We start from the raw sequence: 17,157 nt of genomic DNA, 5'->3' as shown, positions 1-17,157 counted from the left end.
TGCTGAACAGCTTTTCCTGCATGTGCTGGGTTGGATTCAGGCTTGCTTCAGACTTCATCTTGGCTTTCATTTCCACAGGAATAAAAAAGCTCCTTGGCTGTTGTCTCCTGTGCTGCTTGTGTTTTGTAGCTGCTTTCTGGAGCCAGGGGCCAGCCTGCTGTAAGTACTCCTCGCTGATGCCCCTTCACCCTCCCTCCCAGATAGCACAGCGCTGGGGCATTGGCATGGCGTCATCAGCATGAATCTATGTTGTGGTGTTGGGCTGATGTACATTAAATGAAACTTGTTCTCAGCATGTCTCTGGTGCCCTGGGGTTCCCATCTTCTGCACAGACAAGCCCTGACATGCTCTGATCTCTAGTACTGGTGCTTCATCCTAAATTTTGACAGCACAGATTTGACCACAGATTCTGAGGGGTCTCATTCCTGGTGCAGGAGGTGGTGCTTAGAGGGAGCGCTGCATTTCCAAAGAAATAAAATGACAATGGGGTTTATAGTCAAGATGGCTGCCTGATTGTCTTTTGAATGGGGTAGGAATAGAGCCAGTTTTGGGGAGAAAACTAGCTGGACAGAGCCATGTAGGCAGGTAAGGAGCAGGTGAGGACTCTTGCTGGACTTGAAGCCAGATGTGAGCATGGGGCAGACATGGTACTCCCCCAGGGGGGCCATAGTTAGCTTCTGTGTGGGGGCCCCCAGAATGGTAAAGGGGATGCCCTCTCTCCCCCTCAGGGGCACCCTTGGGCTACAGGGGGAATGAAACAGACGGCAAAGGGCTCAGGTCATGGAGCACCTGCATGGGGCTAGAGCAGGGCCCTGGAGTGCGACATTGCTGGGTCACCCCCAGCTTCTCTGCAGGGCCTGTCCAGTGGGATGTTGCCTTCACAAACAGTGCCCAGCACATCCCATCTGGTGTACCTCAGAGGTGACTGGTCTGTGCCAGATAACTCAGCACACCCCAGCATGCCCAGAGCACATCCCCAGGGAGTTCCTTGGCTCTCACAGCCGTGCTTAGCCACACTTTCCACTGCACCACCAGGCTGGGGCTCCCTGCGTCTCAAAGTGTGTCTGCCTCAGGCTTCCTTAAAATATTTCAGCTTATAATTGCAGGATTTGTAGCCATGCTGTGCTGTGTGCCTGGGTGTGTCAGTGTGCACACTGAGGGGGTGTCTGTCTCTCAATGTGTTTGTGTGTGTGTATGTGCAAGGCGAGGGGCTCCTTCCTGCCCTTGCTGCTGGCAGCAATGTGACCCCAGCCCCCTTCCCACCCCCAGCATGATCATGGCTCCTTCCAGCAGTTCCCCTTCCTGGTGCCACCTTGCTCCAGCACCATGGTGGCCCTCATCTTGGTGTACAACCTCGTGCTGCAGGTGCAGGAGGACCTAAGCTCGCCCCACAACCTCTGCCTTCACCAGCCACGTGGGCTGCTGCAAGGCCAGTGCTAACAGCTTGGAGGAGGTAAGCAGGGGTGGGGAGGCCACGAGGGTGCAGCCTGTGGGGTTGAGTGGGCCATCCACGTCGTGGTCCTGCAGGATCTGCACCTTTGTTCAAGCATCACTGTATCATTTGTCACAGTGAGTGGAGAGTGGTGTGAGCATCTTCAGGCGTTCGCTAAACAGTCAAAGCAAAGATTTGGCAAAGGCTGATGATGAGTCGTGGGGGTCAGGTGAGAGGCACTAGTTGGTGGGGAGAAGAGCAAAGGGGGAGAGGTTTGTGTGGGAAGGCTGTATGTCATACCAGGCTCACAGCACGTGGCAGAGAGAGGACAGAACCCTTTGACCAGACAAGCATCAAACTAAAAGCAGAACAAAAAAATAAAAGGACATTTTTGTGGGTGGCAGGATGGCTTCCTCACTTGTCCAGAGTCAGGCTGTGGGATATGCTGATGTGGGGTGTTCGGAGGCCAAATGCATAAGTGGATCCAAAAATTCATAGAGCTGGGGTGAGAGCCAGCTGCTGAGTGCAGCATCCGATGCAAAACTTACGTGGTCAAACGCCTTTGCTTTCTGACCAGCACTGCCCACAGCTTGCAGATGTTGCCTTGATGGGTGGGTGCTCAGAGATGGGGCAGGCAGCTGCCTGTGGGGCTGGGTAGGGCAGGACAGGGCTGATGGGTTGTGTTGCTGGTGTCAGTGTCAGCAGAAGTAGAGCCATCTACCAGGACCTGCGGGGGCAGGAGGGCAGTTCCACTCGAGGCAACTTCTTCCACTCTCAGAGGAACATTTTAATGATGAATTTCTGGATTCGGCCCTAGGAATGTGTCCAGGGCATTCGGCTCCAGCAGGACTGGTGGCCACCATGGTGCTGCCATGGATGGGAGGGGTGTGCTGGGATGCCAGGCTGGTGGGCACCATTGGAGGGAAGGATGGCAGCCCTGACCTCACCATGCCACTTGCTGCAAGGCTGTGTTCTCCCCCACATCACAGTGCAACACTTCCTCTTCCTGTGGTGGCCCGTTGCAGCTTGCAATGAGCACTGGTGAGGCCACCGAGCCTGGGAGCAGACCTTCACCTGGCCGTGCTCAGCAGCACTTTGAGGAGGTGAGGGGACCACGGGGTAGTGACACCATCAGGGCCTCTTTCTTGGCCATGGGGCTGGGGAGTTCCTGGCAGTGTCTCTTGGGGCTAAGTGGGGGCAGGGACACGTCTGTGGCCACTGAATGCAGCCTGATGCAGTGGCTGTATGGCTGTGACACAGTGTCGTGCAGTTGATAGTGCTGAGCTGGGGGACCTCAAGGTGAGGGCACCTCTGGGTGCAGGGCTGGGGTGTTGTTTCAGCTGCATGGGGGTGCGGGTACAGGTGGAGAGGTCCCACGCAAAAGCAGGGGATGTGTGTGTGCACTGGCAGGGAGATGGGGCTGCTCTACTCTGCCTGTTCAAAGCCTTGCCCACCCCAGTGACTGGCAACTGCAAAAAGGTATTCACTGCGCTGCCTCGGTCCCCCGGCTCTGGGCTTAATGGAGCTGCAGGCACCAGCCATGCAGCCACCAGCCAGCTCATACCTCTCCATGGGCTGCAGCTTAATAACTCCCAAGGCTCCACAAGTGCCTGAACCAGCCTGCTGGGGGACTGCTGGCTCCTGGCCCAACTGGCATGTCAGATGGACACTGTTTGCCTCCATCGTAGCAAATGCTCATGGCTGCTGCAGGACAGCATTTTGCTGGATTTACAGGGATTCTCAGCCACCAGCAGGGAGAGCATCAGGGGCCTCTGGGATCTCCCTGAGCCCGTGGTACAAAAAACCAGCATACTATGGCTGCTTCCTGCTTGGGAACACCCACATCTGTGTTTCCGGAGTGCTGGTGGTGGCTTGCTTGTGCTTCCCTTCAAGAAGGTGTGATGGTTCAGTTGCTTTTTGAAGGACAGGCTTGCAGGGGAGCATGACCTGCTGCAGCCACCTGGGATTGTCCACACCCCACCTCCCATCTCCCATCTCTGCTTGTTGCTTGGACCCCCAGGAGCAGCAGTTTTGCTGTCAGGTGCATGTCCTGCAAGTCAGATTTGAGTGCAACTGGTTGGACACCACAGCAAGCAGGTATTTCTGTGCTGCAGGAGCTGCAGAAAATCGTTAATGTAGAGAAGCTAAGCTGGTGTCCCACATCAGCACCCAGGGAACTGGTGGAAGCACAGGGTGCTCCTGTGAGGACAGGAGCAGTTTTCCCTCCATCTTTCCTAGTACACAGGGGACCCCATCCCAAACCTCCCGCAGTTGCTTCTGACCCTGGAATGAATGGAGGATGTCCCTGCATCCTTGCTCCTCACTCTCACCTTGGCCCCATGGGAGCCAGGTCCTAAGAGGCTGAGTACTTTGTGAACTTCCTGAGGATAAGAAAACCCTTTTCCTTCTGATTTTGGGTTTACTCGAGTGCTTTTAGATGGAGAACAGAAATGTCACTTAAATATGGGTATTTAAGAAAGGTTCATGCATATGGACAGCAGTTAGTACCTCCTGCTTCTTCGTCCTGGCAATGATTCAGTGCCCTTGAAGATGCAAAACCCCGGGGCCACTGGGGAGGGCTGGCTTCGCTGGCTGCAAGACGTCTGTGTGGGCTCGGTGGCAGCAAACAGGCTGAGGGGCTCCTCTGCCCAGTGGCCACTCTGCAGTGCCAGCATGTGTGGGGAGAAAGCGGCAGGGCATGCTATCAGCAGAGGGGCTGCTTCACGTGCAGGCATCTGCCACTCTGGAAGGTAGCTGGAGTTTGGCTTGTGGCCAGGATGACAGTGCTTTGCCACTTGTTCACAGGACCGTGTTGCAGACCCTGAAGGTGTTGCAGCAGCAGAGAGCAGCTCCTCCTCCAGTGAATACTGCCAGCCAGCCCTGCCTGGACCTGAGTAACTGTAACAGCGTCAGAAGCAGAGCACAGCAATAAAGGTATTGAATGGGTTGAAAAGGAAACATGTACCAGGCGATGTCAGGTCCCTGCAGGGTTGGTGAGCAGCCAAGGGGCGTCCCAGGAGGTGGGAGCATGGGTGGGAAGGGGTTCTGTGGTGCCACTACCACTGTTCCCTCTGACATCTCACTGCAGGTGGCATGAGCAATGCTGGGCCAGAGGTGCATGCAGGTGGTGCTCATCCTGTGCCTGCTGCTGGTCCTGTGGCAATGTTTCCGAGCCCCCACGGATGGCCTCAGCCCCTTCCCTGGGCCTCCGCTGCTCCTCGACACCCCCGCTACCTGCTGCACTGCTGTTGCCAATGGCTCTGCATGGTTCAACACCCACTATGACATGGCCATGAGGCCTCTGCTGAAGGGCACAGCCCATGAGCTCTCCTCTGACGTGGTTCAATGGTGGCTGGTGAGTGGGTCATGAGTGGCAACTCAGGGCTCTTCTCAGTGTCACCAAATCTGTTTGCGGTGGGGCAGGGAGACAGAGGCCTGTCTTAATCTGGGGGATGAAGGAGATGCAGGGACCCCAGCTCACCACTGCTTCCACCTCTCTGGGCTGTCCCGTAACCTTTTCCTATTATCTCATTGGGTCTTTCTGTGGCTTTCCCAGGGCTCTTCTGGTTCGACTGGGGTTCTGTCTCCCTCTGGGGGTACTACTGGGGGACTAATGCTGCCTGTTGCTGTCCTTGCTCCCCCAGACGCTGCAGGGTCACCCAAATAGTGTCCAAGTCCAGGCCATAATTCAGCAGCTCTTCACTGTCTTCCGGGTCCCAACCAGTGACCTGTGGGACCCGTCTCGCTGCAGGACTTGTGCAGTGGTGGGGAACTCGGGGCGGCTGAAGGGGTCTGGCCATGGCCTGCAGATCGATGGGCACGACTGGGTGCTGAGGTGGGTGCCCCAGAAGGGCTTTGCCCCTCCCTGTCTCCCCAGGGCCCTGACGTGCCCCTGTCACCCATCACATATCCCCCCCCCCCCCCCCCAGTCCACAAACACAAGCCCTGTGATGGTGGAGGAGAGGGACTGCTGCCCCTGCTCCCTGGAGCCCCCCCCCCCCCGGGGCACACGTTTGCCCTGGGTAGCCCATGTTCCCTCTTTGTTGCTGGCTACAGTGACCTGGTGTCCCTGCCTGGTGGGACCAGCAGCTTGGGACTGGCATGGCATTGCAGCTTCATTTTGGGGTGTGCCTTCCCACTGTCCCCTAGGATGAACAGAGCGAAGATTGCTGGCTTTGAGCTGGATGTTGGCACAAGAACAACCCATCACTTCATGTACCCAGAGAGCGCAGTGAACCTCCAGCCTGGTGTCCACCTCATCCTTGTCCCCTTCAAGCCACTGGACCTGCAGTGGGTGGCCAGTGCCTTCTCCACTGGAGAGCTCACGCAGTGCGTCAGCTTTGGGGCAACAGCATCTCTTGTGCTAGAGACCCTGGGGACAGTGCGGGGTGGTTCTGGGGGCCTTGGTGCCTCACTAGGGCCCTGGCGTCATGGTCCTGGTGGGATAAAGGGCCCCTGGATGAGGGTTCTGGCATCTCTCCGCACCACAGTTTGGGGAAGCAGGCACTGCCCTGTCCCCACAGGGCTCAGACATCCTGCAGTCCCATAACTCCTACGGGTGGAATGGCTGTCCCCACTGTGGGGCCACGGCCTTGATGTGACCCTTCCCAGAGCCAGGCCAGGGGATACTGCTGGGCCAGCCCAAGGGGCTGGGGTGCCATGGGGCCAGGTGCTAGCAGCACCCTCTGCAAACCAGCTGCCTCCGAAGGAGAGGCCCCGGCAGCAGGGGCGCCACACCCTCACTGCTATCCTCTGGCTTTTGCAGCACATACGTGAGAGTGAAACGGTTCATCAAAGCTGACAGAAACAAGGTAAGGGTTCAGTGGGTTCCACTCCTCCTGGACAGGCAGGGCTCCTCTGGGCAGAGACCAGGCTTGTTTTTCAGTGGGATAGGGACAGAACTGGCAAGCAGGAAGGCTGATGGCAGTGCTGGTGGTGGGGGCTGGCCATCCCATTCCCAGCACAGTGAGCAACTGCTGGCTTCTCCGCTCCCCACTCAGGTGCTGATCCTAAGCCCAGCTTTCCTCAAGTACATCCACGACAACTGGACACAGCACCATGGACGGTATCCCTCCACTGGCTTCACTGCCCTGCTGTTCGCCTTGCATGCTTGCCAGCAGGTGAGTGTGGACAGCATGACCAGGTGCTGCTGCCATACCACCTCTGTCTGTGTGCCCTCAGGGCGACTGAGCACCTGTGCACCGATGGCTCTTTCTGCTGTGTGTGCAGGTCTCTGTATTTGGCTTTGGAGCAGACAGTGAAGGGAACTGGCATCACTACTGGGAGAAAAACCGCTGGTCCGGAGCCTTTCGCAGGACAAGGGTCCATGACGCTGATGTTGAGTTCAGCCTCATTGAGACACTGGCAGTGGAAGGCAGGATTTTATTCTACAAATGATGCAGTTCTAAGAAACTGAAGCCAGGTCGTTAGTGCAGGAACTAACAGCCCTCTGCGCTGCCAGCAGCTGCCTTGGCTCTTTAGCTTGCTTCTCCCCCGCCAGCACTGCCACACTCCTGGGCTCACACACCCTGGAACCCCACCCAGGGTCTCAGTGCTTCTTATGCTGGTCCCCACGAGCTGGGCGCTGTGGTTGCCGGGTGACATGGTCCCAAAGCACTAGGAATGCTGCATTTGGTGGGACACAGGGTGGGCGTGGCTCTGCCCACACTGGCTGGGAGAGACAAAGGGGGGGTGGTGGGGCTGGAGCTGGGTATGGAGCCCATGAGCTGCTGCTGTATGTGTCCCTGCAGCATGTATTACTTATAAAATAGCTTTCTTTCTGCACTATCTGATTCTGTGCGTCACACTCACTCACTGGGCAGCGTTGGACCAACTGCTTGGACCAAGTTTAGAGTCAATACCACAGAAAATCCAGAGCCAAGATTTAAGAGTGATGAGTTTTGCCTCAGTATTGCCTCCACAGTATTTTATTTTTCCTCAGTATCTTAAAATGACTCCTAATATAATTTCATGTACCAAGCACTTTTACTCACTTGTATAGATCATTAAAAAGAAAAAAACCACCCCACCATGATTATTGTATCTACATATTATGCCACAATCTAGGTATGTTTTTTTAATTATTATTTCCAATTCAGTACCAGGGTTAGTTTAAATAATTTAATTCTTCTAAATGCTTTACCAAAACACACAGTGGACAGACTTTGTTTCAAAATACAAACAGGGGAAGTGAAAAACATAACCAGATTTAAAAATCAATTAAGACTCCAAACACTTTTTTTGCTGATACATCAACTTGCATTTTTCACGAGAGCAGCAATCTGGAGCAACTGCAATGCTCCATGGTACGGTAAGCACAGCCCAAGCGCCCAGAACAGGTGGAAGGAAAGTGTGTGGGATTCGGTACATTTTCAGAGGTCTGGCATACAGCATCAGCACAGTCAGAGACCTCTTTAAGAAAAGTTTAAAAAGCTAGATGGTCTTGCTAGAAAGCATATTTGATGGCAAATGCAATCCATTTCAGGTCTCATGACGACAGAGTACATCATTCCTGGAGGCAAGCAGAATACAGTATCTCCAGCATCGGTACTGGAGCCGCCCGATTGGTGGAGCGCTGCTGTTGCCACCTGGCGGCCGAAAATCGGTACTGCAGCCCCAGTGCCGCGCATGCCCGGTGGCGCCCCGAAAGTCGGCCGTGGCGGCCATTAACGGTATCGCGATCTCGCGCTGCCTGCGGGGTGGTGCCGCGGTGCCCGCTGCTGCCTCCCCGTAAGGAGGCGCCGCTGCCGTCCACCTAGCACGTTGCCAGCGTGCGCTCGGCACGGGAGTACGAAACTGCAGCGCCGCTGCAGCCCCGGGCCAAACGCGCCGTGGGGGTGCTCGCTGCTGCAAAGCCCTAGCGTCAAGCCCCCACCTGAAGACCTCGGGGTTGCGGAGCGCCTGCGCCCCTCCACGGTTTCAATTCCCCGTCGCTCGGCAACGCCACGGTTCCGCCCTTGCGGACCTCGAAGCTGCACGCCTCTGCGCCGGGCCGCTTCTGCGCATGCGGGGCTCGAGCCCCCTACGCAAAGGCGTCAGGCCAGTTCTGCGCATGCGCTGCCCTTAGGCTGCCAGTAACGCTACTGCGCATCCGCCATGAAGGGAGTAGCGGCGGCCCTGCAGAGAGGGACTTCGGGCTACCGGTGGGTCAAAAAATGGACACGAGCCAGCAACCTGTGCTCGCAGGTCAGAAAGCTGCCCATATCCTGGGCTGCATCCAACGGAAGCGTGACCAGCAGGTCGAGGGAAGCGATTCTGTCCCTCTGATCTCGCGAGACCCGCCTGGAGTACTGCATCCGGCTCCGGAGTCCTTGGCAAAGCGGGTCCAGAGGAGAGCCACAAAAACGATCAGAGGGCTGGAGCACCTCTCCTAAGACAGGCTGAGAGAATTGGGGTTGTTCAGCCCGGAGAAGAGGCTCTGGGGAAACCTTATTGTGGCCTTTCAGTACTTAAAGGGGGCTTATAAGAAAGATGGGGACAAACGTTTTAGTGCGGCCTGTAGCAATAGGACAAGGCTTAGTGGTTTTAAACTGAAAGAGGTAGATAGAGACTAGATAGAGAGAAGAATTTTTTTATTATGAGGGTGGTGAAACTGGGAGAGGTTGCACAGAGAGGTGGCAGATGCCCCATGCCAGGGAACATTCAAGGTCAGGTTGGACAGGGCTGTAGGCAACCTGATCTAGTTGAAGATGCCACTGCTTCCTGCAGGGGGGCTGGACTAGGGGACCTTTAAAGGTCCCTTCCAACACAAACCATTCTATGATTCTGTAAACTACCACTGTCATTCCAGCCACTGTGTATTTATATATACTTGAGGAAGCTGAAGTCCTTCACAACTGAAATTTTACTCTGAAAGTTCTGAATTGCCTTGAAATTCTCAAGAGCTTTTCTACAAAATATCCTTTCCAGAGATACTGATACTCAGGTCCTTGACTGAACCCCGTACCTGAGGTTGTTTTACAGCAGGGCAGTAAAGTTTTGTAGAACAAGTGAGGCTGAGAGACTGCCCAGATACATTCTCCTCCAGGTTCTCCCACACCCATGTGGCAGTACCTTCCAAAACCACTTTTCTATTCGTTCCTGATAGTTCAAAACATCTCTCACCAGTGTCCTCCCCCCTGAAGCAGTGCTGCTGTTACCACAGATAGCAATGCAAAGATGTTCAAAGGAAATGGTCTGAAACACTTGGAAGCTAAAGGTCACAATAAGCAGGAAAAGAAAATACTTCACCATGTACATGAGACTGTTGGAAACTTTTTGCCGGTGCAAAGTGGAAATTTCCAGCTACCTGCAGGAGACAGTAATCTTTCATTAAAAGGCCTGAATCTACATAAATAAAGCAGTCAATACCAGCAGTTGGATTTTCAAATTTTTGTTTGAGTAAGATAGACAATAAGCAATTCATTGTCATGGGTGACAATACCAGCAAATACTGTCCTAAAAGAGATACGAATTTCCCCTCTTCCTCACAGGCAGTCATGTGGAAAGCCATAATCACATACCGATGTTGATAACTTTTCTATGCAGAGTATTTTAGTGGACATGAAAATGGGAAGAAGGCGGAATTAAGTCTACTGGGAGGGAACTAACTGCTGCTGTAGGAAATACAAAAAGGTATCACAAAAAGGAAGGCGAAAGTAACTGAGAGGGTCAGCTGGCAGGGTAAGAAAACCTTTAATGCAATAAACAACAGTGGTCCTATGTATGAAAACAAGCTGCGTTCAAAAATAAAGCACTAAACTTACCACAAACACACACACTCCCCAAAAACCCACCAAAATCTCCAAAATCCCCCAAAAGACAAAGGTAATTAGTATTTTAACCTGGAATATAAAAAGGATATAGATATTAGATGTCAGTCCTCCCTGACACTTGCTAGCATTCATATACACCCTCCCCTGGAAGACTTCAATGGATCAAGCTCACATGCTACATTACACCTTTGAATGTCCGTGCAAACCTATCGCATATATTAACTGCGGACCTGATGAGAATGGAGATGCGCAAAAGTCCAAGTGCCTAACAATGGCCCCCAGAAATTTCCCTAGTGACACCCACCCTTGGACCCTTGCTACCCACAGCACTCCCCTTTGAATCTTTCACTGGGGTGGGGGCCCAGCTCTGAGTCGTGACTAAAGCAAGCCCAGTGGTAATCACGTCTGTGTGCATTTTTCCTTTACCAGTCAATACTGCTATAGTTGCCATTTAAATAACTGACTGAACAATCAAAATGGTTACCTTGTCAAAAGGTTTATCAATAGCATTTTCTAAAGATAGATCTAATTCAAGAGCTGGACTGTAACGTTTGAGCTCTCTCAGACACGCATTCAAAATATCCAGGATCGAAGTCTAAATAGCAAGCATAGCAGGCATCATCGACACATGTATTTCCACCACTTCAGGTTTATGCTTCTCTAAAAATGAGTTCACCGCTATATGAAGTCTAAGAGGAAAACAGCTTATTAAGATTTACATATATCGTCTGCTTGACCTACAACTAATCAGAAGTTTGTATAAACTACAATTACTTTAAACATAAAGAAGTTAATTGCAAAATCAGTTTCTACCCATGTGAAGACTGCAATCTCAGGAAGAGCCTCAGAAAACCATCTAGAAAGTTACCGCACTACATCCTACATCATTATGACACATAACAAATATTAAAGTAAAACAAAAAAAAAAAATCTTGTCAGGGAGAAACTGGAATGGGTTCATAAATCCTTTGGAATCACATGGTTCCACTAGCAGATTCTGTGATGTTCCTAGCTTCTGATCATAAGCAGCAGGTCCTCGTTAACACACTGCCCTTACAGCCAATCCAGTTGTACAGGTATAGAGATGCTACCTGACTTTTACTAACTGAACAGACTGAAAAAATGCCATGTCTGCTGACCCCAAACTCAACAGGTGTTTCCCTTACCGCATGCTGCACCCACAGGTCTCCGCATGGTTCAGATGCCAAGGAAGAAAATTTAAAGAGAGCTTCTATTCAACCTCTTGTATCCTAGTTATGTCCATTTCTACTTTGTGATACCGAAAGAAAGACTGTTAAGAGTTTACAATGCAACAGTACATTAAGATAAAGCGAAACACATTCCGGACTAAAGGAACAAATGAGCAGACCTCCTTGGCCCAATGCAAGAGCATTGAATGGGTGATCAGCTAAGTGCCCAATTCTGTTTGTGGGTCTGCTCCTACAAGACTTCATGCACGTCACAATCTTGGCGATTTGGTTTCTATCAGTCATCAAGACATATTCTTCATACACAACATAAATGGAAAAGATGATTAAAAAAAATGACATGTAGAAAGAAACCCATGGAGTTTCATTACAGCTGGAAACAAATACCTCCATGAATGGCAGAACTGAGAGCATGTACTTCTGTTACTTCACAGCTTAAATAATCTGTTTAATCAGTAAAGTTTTTCTTAAGCTATTAGGAATGTCACTTTCCGCTGTGATTTCTGTTGGCTAAAAGGACAGCTATACCATAAGGTTCAGCCCTTATAGATTTAGTTTGGGTCTATTTTAAAAAATACAGAAGTTTAGGGTATTTAAGAACTCTTCTTCTGTCAAAAAAGGAATTAAATTTGTTTGGAAATACAAGAAGAAACACAGATTAGTAGCGTGACTGCATACACCTCATTGTTTTAGGAGCCCATTGTAACACCGTTAATTTTTTTTTTTTGTAAGTTTAACTCTCCAATGAAATAAAGAGGTGCCTTACCTTGGCGACAGATAAAGTTTCCTGACAAAAAGATTTCTCATCACTTTTTCCACATGGCAAAAGCCAACGTTAAATGCAACCGCATTATCTGTAAAAGCTTTAATGAAACCTCGCTTGTTGTTCTGGCGATAAAGTCGTAAGATAAATGCCTCCTGACAGGATTCAATGATTCTGTGCGCTTTGTATACCAAAATGCCTGGCAGAATAAAAGGTTTTCAAGTTACAAAAAAGTAAATAGGTCCAATTTTATATAGCTTTTTCCTCAAAACTGTCTTTTAACATTGTTTTCTTAAATAGAGTACAATAGAAATTTAGATATTCTAAAGCAACAGTAAACAAACTTTCCAGGGTTCAAACCAAGCCATTCCTCAGTTTCAGTGCCATGGAATCCCCAAACAACAGAACTGGGTTCACGATGCATCTTTAGCAAAAAAACCCCAAAACTCACCAACCCAAAACAAACCTTGAGTGGCAGGATATAACTTAGAAAATTCTTTAGTCCTAAGGCAAAATTTGAACCTGAGCCTTTTAAAAGGAGTAAAAGTGAATATAAGACATAACGTGCTATTACAACAAAGCAAGTTTGGTATGTTCAAGATTGTGACATTCGTATTATTTTGTTAAGAGAAGTTCTAGAATAACAGAGCTGTCAAGTAAGTTTCATTCGTAACAGTTCACGTATTTACATAATCAAAGAACTTTTGAAAACATTTTGCTTCCCCCCTCTTGTGAAATACATTTTCACACTTGAGGATAGAAACCACCGCCAACTGTATGAATACACCTCCAACTTTCTTCATGGCTATGGGTATATTAGGGAAAAAAAGATTTATCGTGCACATTTTGGTACAGAGAAGTGAAAAAATAGTTTGACTACATCAAGCATTTGAGGTGCATACTTCTGGGATTTACACTCCACTCAGCCAAGACCTGTTAAAACAATGGCTTCCTGATGCTTGTGTTAAATAGTGCATTATATTTCTTCACTCTCCCCCTGGTGAGGTGAGCCCTATGGGGCACTTTTAACCGTTCGCAACTTCCAGTGGAATAATAAATGCCTTTCTGAAATGGAAGCAAAGGACATCAAACATCACAAGTTTTACCTTGTACCTACACAAGCTGACAAACGTACAGTGCATTTAATTTGTACAAGTTACTTCAACTCGGCACCCAAGCACTGATTTTAATATGCCTTTGCTTTGCAAATGCAAAGGCATCTATAAGTAAAAGACTTCCAAATAACTGCTAGCCATTCACGATCGAGTCATGGAATAATCCACTAAAAGCTATTTTTCTACCTAGATACTTTTACCATCTCTCCTGTGAAGCAAATTTTTAAAGACATAATAATGATCATACTCGTTTCTGAGCATCTTCCAGTTTGTCAAGATGTGACTCAAAGGACATTACAGGAGATACAGAATTTGTAAAGAGATCAGCAAGACTAGGTGTTTTTCATAATACTTCCCTACTTTCAGCCAACATATGTCAGCTTATGAAGTGCATCCATACTGCTGTGTAAGCCTCGGTAGGAACAATTTGCCACTGTTTACTACACCAACCTGCATCAGTTTTACCATGCTATTAAGTACATAATTTCTATTTGGCCAGAACCACCAGGAATAATTCTTCTTTACTCTAGTGATAATTTCTTATCCTCATTTCACTGGATTTATGAGTTCATCAGATACTAATTCACAAGTGGTTGTACACCGATTCTATACACAGCATTTATAATGCCTAGAAACAGTTTTGCTATGTTAACTCCTCAAGAAACACTATTACAATTTTTTGTGGATTTTGTCCTGCAATTTCACACACAGATGTTTCCAGCATGACCAGGTGTTACCCGGTCATTTTAAAATGAAGCCACAAGTCTTCAAAGTTGCTGTCACGCTGACCTCTAGTGGCAATCCAAAACCTGGAACAGCTCTGGATCACTATAGGACAGGACTTTTTAAAAATCTTTAGCGCCTTTCTTCTTTTCATCCTGACAAAGTCCAAAGGTGTGTTTTCTTTCTCTGCCCCCTCCTTCTGTGGTAGGGCAGAAAGCAGAAGAAGTCGTCGTCAAGGGTAAGAACAGAAATTAAAATAGCTGCCCAGAAAATGTGTTCCCTTTTTTAAACCTAGAAATTATAAGAATTGACAAAATCTAGTGTCCTTTGGGTCTAGCATAAAACAATTCAAAATGTTTCACAGATTACAGCTTGTACTACACGGACGAAAAGGAAGGAGATACATCTTTTGAAGCAGAAACTTACATTCTTCTAAGTGTTCAATATTCAGTGACGTTTAGCCATTAAGATGTTAACATTTAGATAACAGTAAAATATTCTTACATCCCTGGCTCTTAGAGATCTATTTTACTAGCTCTCCAGGCTGCAACAAGGTTTCCAGCTTAGAAAAGAACATAAAAACAATGGTGGCTGGGACAGAAGGGGAACAGAACATGAGAGGAAAAAGCTAACCTAACATCTTTCATGTATAACTTCTACATAAAACCAAAAAGGCCACAAGCTATTCCCAAAATCTTTGCAGTGATAATAACAGTATTACTTCATAATACTGCTATTTAGATAGTGTCCAAGGCATGTCAAGACAAAGATTAGTAAAGTATTGCTACTTTTTGAAGGGAAAGTCATCAGGAGTGATTTGTTAATGCCAAAAATAGATAGCATGCATGGCTGACAAAACACAACATCTAAAATCAGTTTTAATCATAGGCCATCTGACACTATTTCACCAAGTGCAATCAACTGTTCTTAGAAAGCCAGTCCAAATTTTGTTTCCGATGTCAATGTCATCATTTAACTGCTGATTTGTTTTCTAGCCACTAACTGATATCAGAAAGCCACAAAAACACATGATCCAGTATCTAAACATAACATGGATGTTTTCAAATTGTATGATTAAATAAGGCAAACAAGTTTGGAGCAAAGAAAACCATTTGAAAAAAACTACACATTTGTTCCTTTTACCTCAGGCTTTGTGGGGAAAAAAAAAAAGGAATAATTGTCAGTATCGGTTAGTAGAACTCTTCACATAGAATTAAGCTTTATGTATTTTCAAACAGAACAGTCTTACCTTTATTTCATTAAACTCTTACCAGTAATAAGGTTTGCAGGAATTCTGTCAGTCAGGAAACCTACCACAAGGATTCGACTTGTTGCAAAGATGACTCCTCCTTGTGTGTAAAATTCATATTGAGTATTATTTGTAATTTCATTGGTAACACGCCGAGGAAGATGAACAACTCCATCTGACCTCAGCTGAGCAATGAAATACTCCTAAAGCAAAACGAATAAAACCACAAGACATTACTGTGGCAACTGATAAAATGGATGCAAAACCCCCTTAATTAGACATACTCTGTTACTTTCAACGAGCTGTCCAAAACAAATTTTAAAGCATGACAGTATAATGTACTACCCAAGAAAGGAGAACTACCATGATTTTTTTTCTTTTTTGGTATACTTTGCTCAGTTTCCAACTCATCCAGGTGATTCACAGATCTGTGTATTTTCAGTAGTAGCTAGACAATACTTAAGCAAATACGAGTAACTGGTACTCAAAGGACTTTACATTTTCTAGTGTTTTAATAACTCTTTTTCAGAGAACAGGCAAATTTAATACTTTGTGGGGTATTTATACAATATAAAAAGGTTGAGGACTCTAAACAGGGGGCTGGCCCATGGATGACGCGGCAGGAAGTCATCTGCGGCTGCTTGGTTTCCCCCCCAACCCCCAGCAGGGGCGGGGCAGCGGGGTCCTGTAAATACCGGGGGCTGGACTGAGGACCCTGGGGGATCATATCCGGCCCGCAGGCCGTAGTTTGAGGACCCCTGGTCTAGTGAGACATCCCAGGTTTATGTGATTCATCGTGGTGTAACTCTGTTGTACCTAACTCCGACACAGCTGAGACCAACCAGTTCCCAAGGCCAAAGTCACCGGAAGGATGGGGCAGGCATTTATTCACTGTGGCTGAGGAGAACTCAGCAGGATGTCAGAGCTCCTAGAAGGATTTTGCAGTTATGCTTAATTTACAAACTCATGAATGTATATAAACATCTGGTGTCTTACTCTTAAGACAAACAGACCTGAAAAGACAGGTTAGCGAAGGAGGAGATGGTTAACATGAATAAACTTTTAGACAGTGTTTTAAAGTATTGCTAGCCCTAGAAAGAAAGCTGAGAGCTGTAAGATGGACAGGACAGTGAGAGCCACATATTCTATTTTCTACACACATTATATCAGGAAAAGGGTTTTTCCCCTCCTTTCAGCCATCACGTGTTGCCTTCTAATTGTGACCGCTGTGGCCTTCCGCAGGGTCCGGCAAGTGAATGAGGACCCAGGCAGTGCCGGGTCTCCTCTAACTCCTCCCAGAGAGCACCTCGTAATTCCTAACGGGCCATCCATGCCTCATCGCCGGTGGGAGATTACAGCAAAGCAGTAGTTAAGTCATGGTGCACCTCGATGCTATCACAGTAATTTATCAGGACATTTAAGCTTTTGAAGATACTTCAAGGACAAAATGCTTAAAAGTTTTTATCATGGCCGGAGGAAAAGTGTGACGATGCAAAAAACAAGGGTTCCTTTTGTCACTTGTCACTAAGCTTGTAGAATGTAAGTTATACAGAGATATTATCAAATGGTGCATAGGCATAACGTGTTAACCATAATGGAAAATGTGTGTCAAGGTAACGCAGTTCATTTCGTAATGCATCTGTAGCGAGAATGATGTCGCCGTCTGCTAGGAGAGGGGGGGAAGAGAGCAAGACATTCTGCCCCTCTACCCCTTGCCCTTAACATATTCTTTTCATCTATGAGACATATAGATTTTTTTTTTTTTTAACCTAGGAAGAAGGAAATTGAGTTCAAATCTCTATTCTGTGTGCCGCTTTTTAAATCCCCAGGGAATCTGTCCTTTTTTGAGTAAAACTGTGAGTCTCGAGCCTATAGCAGGTCAGGGAAAGGCTGCCAAGCACTTCCCTCCCTTCA

General features: G+C 48.2%; 1 protein-coding gene across 2 annotated transcripts; it reads left to right on the top strand.

Annotated features, from left to right (window-relative positions):
• The first annotated feature begins 1,504 nt into the window (after window positions 1-1,504).
• Window positions 1,505-15,432, top strand: LOC308070825 (CMP-N-acetylneuraminate-beta-galactosamide-alpha-2,3-sialyltransferase 2-like). Of its 2 annotated transcripts, none has more exons than XM_080405431.1 (8): window positions 1,505-2,535; window positions 4,238-4,366; window positions 4,521-4,787; window positions 5,077-5,267; window positions 5,582-5,761; window positions 6,198-6,243; window positions 6,433-6,552; window positions 6,662-7,219. In XM_080405431.1, the coding sequence occupies exons 3-8, from the start codon at window positions 4,533-4,535 to the stop codon at window positions 6,827-6,829; spliced, it is 960 nt and encodes a 319-aa protein (XP_080261557.1). In that variant the 5' UTR covers window positions 1,505-2,535; window positions 4,238-4,366; window positions 4,521-4,532; the 3' UTR covers window positions 6,830-7,219. The 2 variants fall into 2 exon arrangements, with proteins under 2 accessions (XP_080261557.1, XP_080261558.1); XM_080405432.1 differs by lacking the exon at window positions 6,662-7,219 and adding an exon at window positions 7,917-15,432 and having other exon boundaries at window positions 2,287-2,535.
• The last annotated feature ends 1,725 nt before the right edge of the window (window positions 15,433-17,157 follow it).

Source organism: Falco punctatus, assembly GCF_963210335.1.
Source record: "Falco punctatus genome assembly, chromosome: 10".
NCBI lineage: Eukaryota > Metazoa > Chordata > Aves > Falconiformes > Falconidae > Falco > Falco punctatus.
Note: the sequence above shows the minus strand (reverse complement) of the source record. Positions and strands in the feature narration are given on the sequence as shown.

Coding starts and splice junctions, on each gene's coding strand:
- LOC308070825 (XM_080405431.1), top strand. CDS start 4,533: ATGCTGGGCCAGAGGTGCATGCAGGTGGTGCTCATCCTGTGCCTGCTG. Junction 4,788..5,076: donor ACGTGGTTCAATGGTGGCTG/GTGAGTGGGTCA, acceptor TTGCTCCCCCAG/ACGCTGCAGGGTCACCCAAA. Junction 6,244..6,432: donor TCAAAGCTGACAGAAACAAG/GTAAGGGTTCAG, acceptor CTCCCCACTCAG/GTGCTGATCCTAAGCCCAGC.